Source organism: Pteropus medius, unplaced genomic scaffold (assembly GCF_902729225.1).
Source record: "Pteropus medius unplaced genomic scaffold, Ma_sr-lr_union100, whole genome shotgun sequence".
Taxonomy (NCBI): domain Eukaryota; kingdom Metazoa; phylum Chordata; class Mammalia; order Chiroptera; family Pteropodidae; genus Pteropus; species Pteropus medius.
The window spans coordinates 2,785,344-2,792,749 of NW_024340698.1; the positions used below are offsets into that span (position 1 = coordinate 2,785,344).

The 7,406-nt window shown below is 40.6% G+C and overlaps 1 protein-coding gene across 1 annotated transcript in view; it reads right to left on the reverse strand.

Moving 5' to 3' along the window:
* Window positions 1–904: 904 nt before the first annotated feature.
* The window catches only part of F9 (coagulation factor IX), a 29,313-nt gene continuing 22,811 nt past the window's right edge, over window positions 905–7,406 (reverse strand). Inside the window, exons 7-8 of the mRNA XM_039874817.1 lie at window positions 3,279–3,393; window positions 905–2,463 (exon numbers count right to left, since the gene is read on the reverse strand). Of these exons, the coding sequence (XP_039730751.1) occupies window positions 1,916–2,463; window positions 3,279–3,393 (663 nt within the window). The 3' untranslated portion in view covers window positions 905–1,915. The remainder of the gene's footprint in view (window positions 2,464–3,278; window positions 3,394–7,406) is intronic.

Sequence of the window (7,406 nt, forward strand, 5' to 3'; positions counted from 1 at the left end):
TAATTAACGCTGTTGGTGTTTGGCACACAGTAATCCCCCTTGACTAGTTTTCGAATAAAGGAATGAAATCATGGACTAAGTCAACAAGGGCCTTTGGAGCATCCTGTCAAACTCCCCTGTTAGACAAATAGGGAAATCAAAGCCCAGAGTGTAGTGTGACTTATGTAAGACCATATTAATAGCTATTTAAACTCAGTTCTGTCCGAGGTGAATCCACATTGCCTCACATGAAAATTGAGTGATAACAGAGCATCCAATTTCTGATGTGTCGTATTGCATTTGGACACATAATTCTGATTGTTCTGCTGAATGTAGTGTTGGGGATCCTTCTTTGTGAATGATTCAAGAAGAAACACTTTTTGGGAAATTGAAAAATAAATTTATTGATACTTACATTTAAAAGTAAAAATGTATTAACTAGAGTGACTTGAAAGAAATCAGCAGTAGTGAGACTGGGCTGGGGGTGAGGGTAGGACAAGGGAAAGCAGCAGCTCAGTGGGCTCAAAGTGCTCCCAAAGATGATTTTGTCAGTAGTTCCGCACATAATCAAATACAGAGTGACCAGTTCACATCGACCAAGTTCACCAAAAGCTGAGGTATGAACCAGAACACCAGTTTATTAATTCATAAAGGGAAATATTCTAACGGATTTAAGTACATGTATTGGCTGGTCAGCAACCCTCTAGAAAATTCAATGTAGAAGGTCTAATTATAATAAAAAAAGTTGCTTGGTGAGTTTGAAACCAGAAAAGGGAGAGTTAGTTGGCTCATTGGAATGACTCATGTCTGTGAGCCTGGTGCACCCTTGTCCACTGTAGGGTACACTGGGTAAGGAGACATGATGCTCATGTTCTCTGGTCTGGGCAACTCCTTCCTTAGCCCTGGTCACTGGAGACACACAGACAAGTTCTTTCTTGCAGATTCTACTACTTCTAGATTGAAAACTGTTCTTTCTGTTAACTTTTTTTTTTTTTTTTTCAGATGGGACGATACACCCGGGTTGATGTCAGCTTTCCTAGTTATGTGATATGTCAGTTTGCCTCATGGAACCATCTCTAGTCAGACCTCCATAACAACATGATTACAGGCTCTTAGGGAACTATTCTGATAGGTCATTCCTCTCATTATATATTTTAATAATGTGATGCTCTGAGAGGAACTTCTCCTCCAAGGTCTTCAGGCCTTGACTTCATTCCCAAGCTCTAAAAAGCACGTCCAAGACCAAACTGAAAGCTAGTCTGGGATTGTCAGACATATATAATTATGTACACCAGTAAAACGGTATAATGCTCCCCTTCCCTCCTTTTAAGCCTGAGTTCAAAAAACAGGAGAGAGGGAGAGAGAAAGAGAAAAACTGTTTTGGAGATTAGAAGTTGAAAGAGATAAAGGATGCAGGAATAGGGACACAGAAAAGGTAGTGATGGGCTTTAACTTGCCAGCTGCTCCCATGTTCTTCCTTCATACATGTGGTGCTGGCCTTGTGATGTACTAGACCAAATACCCTTGATACAGATCTAATAAAGTTTGATGTTTTGGTGGGAGAGGTAAGAAATATCTGGAATATGGAACGCTGCTGAGGAGGGAGAATCAGGGAGTTACCTCAGTGGAGAAGCAGAAAGCTTGATGGCCAATATCAGGAAGTTAACTTCACAGTTTTGTCAAGGGCTGGACCTGTAGGAATGGTCACAAATTCCTACCACAGTATATTTCTCTAGTGATTACGTTTTCTAGTCTACTTACTCTAGTAAAATATGAATCGTAAATAGACTTCTCCCCATAAAGAGAGAAAAAAAAACTGTCTTCGTAGAATGTATATATTCAAATCTAAAGATATAGGAAAGTGATTAGTTAATAAAGGGCCTCGTTCTTCATTTTCAATCTCAAATATGTCAATCTTGCAAATGCATTTTTTTCTTTAAGTGAGCTTTGTTTTTTCCTTAATCCAGTTGACATACTTGGATACCTTGGTATATATTCCATACTTTCCTTTCACTGCACACTCTTCACCCCAGCTAATAATTCCAGTTAAGAAACTGATGCCTTCCACTTCAGTAACATGGGGCCCCCCACTATCTCCTTGGCATGAATCTTTACCTCCCTCATGGAAGCCGGCGCAGAACATATTATTATAGATGGTGAACTTTGTGGAGCGGAGGCATGTGGCTCGGTCAACAAGTGGAACTTGAAGATACTGAAGAATTGAAGCTGATCTCCCTCTGTTGAAGACTCTTCCCCAGCCACTCACGTAGCCAGACCCAAATTTGAGGAAGATGTTCGTGTATTCCTTGTCAGCAATGCAAATAGGTGTTACGTAGCTGTTTAGCGTTAAGGGTTCATCGAGTTCCAGAAGAGCAATGTCATGGCTGTACTTATTAATAGTTGCGTTGTAGCTGTGGTGAGGAATAGCCCGAATCACATTTCGCTTTTGCTCTGTGTGTTCCTCCTTCTCAGTGTTATGTTCACCTATTGAAAATAAATTTCTTTTTCAGTCACTGTCTTTCCCAAAAAAGAAAATAAATTTCTTTTTCAGTCACATTTTCCAAGTGTCTACCTAGCATCAGTTACTTAACTGGCATTACTTAAACAGCATTTCACCCATTGAAAAGAAATTTATTTTCAGTCACAAATAGTCTTTCACATGCAGAGATTTTCAAAGTGTTCACTCGGCATCACTGAATGAACTGGCAGCCAAGTGTCAAAGATCTCAATCTTAACTTGATATGATTTGGGGGAAATGGAATGAGGGCCAGTACATACTTTACAGACCAAAAAGTGATTCAGGATCCAGCATAGAGATGGTTCCATTCACCCTTGCTGTTAGAAGTCTTACACTGTTCACAGGTGATGATGAATCTGCTTGTCATGAATTATCCTAGACTTTTCCAATTTCAGGTATTTGGACCCCTTTGAGGGGGCACAGATTCATTTGGTCTTTCATTCAAATGTTAGCTGAGGGCCCTCTACAGGTTGTGCCAGGCAGCAGTGATACAAAGATCAGTGATATGACAGAGCTTTGGGGAAGGATCAGTCGGGTGCGGAAATGAAGATAGTAATAAATAATTGTTCTCCACTGATGTGAGTGTCAATACCAGAAGTACACCAAAAGAACTCTGGGGGGTTTGGAGACTGGAACAAGTTGGGTTTTGAAAATAGGGCCCCTCTACTACTAGCCCAATTTATTTAGCAATGATCTTATCAGACGTTAGTAAAATATGATATATCAGTCATATAGAAGACCTAGTGATGCTGCAGACGACTATACTTTTTTGTTTATTTACCTGCGACAACAGTAATAGGAACACCAGGTTCGATACAGTGGGCTGCAGTTACGACCCATTTTTCATTAATAATGGAACCTCCACAGAATGCATCAATTTTACCGTTCAAAAGGACCTGTAGGGAAAAAAAAATCATGAATCTTATTACATAATATATTTGATTCAGAGCAAAATAAATATGTATGTTGTTTATAGGCGTGGGCAAAATGTTGGCTTCTAGGTGCTGGCAGAACTGGTATGTTTCTGGAAAGTGTCAGCTTTGCAGATGAATTAGTGTTTCTGGAGCACAATCAAAAAAGCCATTTCTGTGACTGTTTTGAAGAGAACATGCAGTGAGAGCCAGGTGGAGCTCTAAATGACGCAAATATGAGGAAATGGCTTCTTTTGAGGATTTGGGGCCCTCAGTTTCCTTTTCTAGGTGAGTCAGATTCTCTGATGGCATAAGTTGTACTTTCAGAAATGCACTGACTTGATTCCTCAAGATCAATAGTTATTATCAAGTCTTTTGTCCCTGCATGTGGAAATCTTTTTGCTACAGGTTACTTGAAGAGAAAAACTACAGATTTTTTCAGGAGGTCTTTTCAAGGCCTTTCCAGACTGTAATGTTATTAAATGAGATTTATGGCCTCCATAGGGCTGTGCTTATGGCCATCCAGGCAACGAGGAACAGCCGGACTCGTGTATTCCTTCCGTTGTCCATAACCATATTTGACTGCCTTTGGCTGGATATGTCAACTGCCTTTGTCCTAAAAGGTCTATTTAGCTATGTCTTATTTTGGGGGCAAATTGGACAAAGGTGTTTGGGTGCTGCTTTGAGCCTGGGCATTATTAAATAAGAAGCCAAACCAGTCTTTGCTCTGCACATTCATTGCATAATCAGAATGGACAATGAATATTTTTACCACCTCAATGTCTAGATCAATTTAGAGAATTTCAATTCCAGTGTAAGCAAGTGCCTTGATACACCTCTTCGGTATGAAATCTGAGACAGTGAACACTAGAGGGCACACTCAACATTTGGTAAACTGTTGTGGGTGCGCTGACTAGCTTTTGTGAACAAATGCCCTTTTATTAAAGCGCACGTAGCCCCAGGAGTAAGCCCATTCATGAATTTCCTTTTAGTGGGAGTGTAAGAAGGTCCTTGGGGCATGTTCTAGTGAAGATTCTTTTTGTCCTGAATTCAGGACAGCTACTAAGTCCTACATATACCGAACAGCTACTAAGTCCTACATATACCGAACCAGCAGCCTCCTACCTGGAGACCCATGGGGCTCACTTGTTGCAAGCTTCTGACCTCCTTTTCCATACTCTAGCTTTTCCTCTCATTCTAGTTGTTGCTTTTTATTTTGAAAAGTTGTAAAAATATAGGAAAACTCATATTATAGTATAATAAACATCAGCATATCCATCACCCGGACTTAACAATCTTCTTAATTTTTTTGAAGATTTATTGATTGCATACTATGAACTAATTATTATGCAAAGTGTTTTATCATACATTTAATGCAATACTTTGGGGAGCGATATTAATATTTCCATTTATAGATGAGCTAACTGAGGTTCAGATAAGCACATTAACTCCCCTAAAGTTAGTTAGTAGTGAAGCTAGAATACAAACCATAGTCAGCCTGGCTTCAGAATCTATGCTCCTAAACACCCAGTAATTTAAGTGTGGTCAGTGGACCAATTGCAGTAGAATCATCTGGGATGCTTGTAAAATGCAGATTTAGGGCCCCACCCAGACTTAATCAGATTATTCGGTGAGTGGGATGGGAGAACATGAAGATCCCCTGAATATCCATATATATATATATATATATATATATATATATATATATATATATATATATATATACATACACACATATATATAATTAAGTTTGGCAAATTTTGTTTCAGAATTTCCAAGACTTGGTGACCTTTATGTTTTAAAAATGCTCACTCTGGGCAGATCTGGCTACGTAATTTGTGGGGCTCAGTACAAAATGAAAATGCGGGACCCCCTGTTCAAAAGGCAGGAAAAAATGGCATTGAAGACACTAAAATAAGGAACTCTTCCCTTCTGTGGTTTCTGGCAACCTATCATAGTGTTTTTACTTTACTATTTAATGTCATGCTCCCTCAGGCCTGGGGGATATTTACTGGGAGATATTTACACTCTGCAATTTAGCATATAAGCACAAACACACCCTTCAGCTGCCAGGTCTCCCCCTTCTGCAAGCCTCCAGACGGATGCCCTGTGTCCCAGCAGTGGGAAGGGTAAGTCAATCTTTCTTTCCCACTGGCCCACTGCAGCAATCAACCACAGAGGAGGGATATTCATGGGATTGTAACTTCTATGCCAGGGTGTGCTCAGTACCTGGAATGGAGATGGGCAAGAAGCTCACCCCTACCATTCACCTTCCAAATGTACTGTGACACATTTTTGGTCCTGAGATGCCATGTGGTCATGTCTCTTCCCAAGATGGCGTAGGGTGTGTGCACCCAACCTCATTCTTCCCTTTGATTGTGCAGGAGAAGAGTGACAGTGGTAGCTATTAAGAGTGAAAGGAGTATGCCAGAGTGCCATGGGTTGGGGGGTGGCAGTAGTCATTGGCCAAGTATGGGGAGGGGGAGGCAGGGCTGGCCAAGGCACCAAGGGACAGGGGAGTGGGAGGTAAAGAGTCCATCTCCTGAAGTTGGTGAGAGATGCGACTGCAGTAATTTGAGGTTCCAAGTCCCCAGAGCCTACATGCCTCATCGTCTCATCTGACTTGAAACATAAATGCTAAGCGTTGAACTCCTAATGTGGGACCCTTCTGAATGCAGGGTCCTGTGCAACTACACTGGTCACAAGCTCATGAAGCTGGCCTTGACCCCAAGTGTTTTTCGATGCCAAGCAAATTTGGGTAATGCTGTTCTATACTAATGGGTACAACTGAATACCTCTGTTCAAGTAGCTGGAGTTAAGAATTCACATGCAATGATAAAAGGGTGCTTCTCCTCTGTAGTAGAAGTGAATCAGACATCTCTCAGTTTAATGGGCTACTTAGGCTGGACGGAATGATATGCACAGCCCCTGGGCACAGAGACTATGATGTAGCTAGTCTGATTCTTGCCAAAGAGTTGCTGCCTGGAGCTTCTACTGCTTTCTGATAGGTGACTGAGAATATGATTGTGTTCTTTTCAGCCTGAAAAGCAATTTTTGCCAACCCCTGATTGGTATTAGAAATTTTAGCAAACATCTTTGCCAAGAAAAAGCCCTAAATATATATTTGCCTTGAAAGATATTACAAACAACTTGGTTTGGGAATGTTTACTTGGCTACCTCAGGATCACAGCTATCTAAATATTAGCTATTTGAGAGTGAGCTGCCTGCTTGGCCAAGGACAAGTTCTTGTAAGATGTCACTTCGGAAAATGATGGGAAAAGTAGGAAAGCATATGTTCTGAGCAAGGCATCCGAGTTCTGACCTGTCAAAACATTTTCATGTTTGTCATGTCAGAACAGGAGCCTGTTTTCTCCCTTTCAGACACACACAGATACACACCTAACACATCCACATTTACAAAATACACAGTCACATATCTGTTCTGATGCTTTTCATCGACAGTGCCAATCCAAAGTAATAGCTGTTGCCTTGTTCTCTTCCTAACCTTTCATCCTAAACCTGACCTTTCTCTGTGATTTCAGTAATCATTATTCTACCTACCTAGCCACTAGCAGCTTTAAAATAATATTTTTTCTATGTTTGCATACTATTTCTTTCCCATATAAAAAGCAAAACCATTTCTACATGATGTGTAGCTTGCTATGCCCACAGGTATGATTCGCCCAGCCCTCGACCCTACTTCATTTTTCTGGGCACGAAGGTGATACTCACTTTTGGTTTTTAATGACTGGTTAAACAAGACTAGTCATTGAAATAGATTTCATCAAACCATCCTGGAGACTAATAGTCTAAATGTTCTGTCCAAAATAGTTTTGTGGGTCCCGGTGAGATTACATATGTCATCTTTTTATTTCTCCTAATCAGAACTCTATCACCTGAGCTGGGAAAAATAGAGGGTTACTTTTTCCAGGTGAAGATATTTCTGTAGTTTTAGGATTTTCATATAACGTCTTTCTCCCAATCCCTCGCCCCCGCAA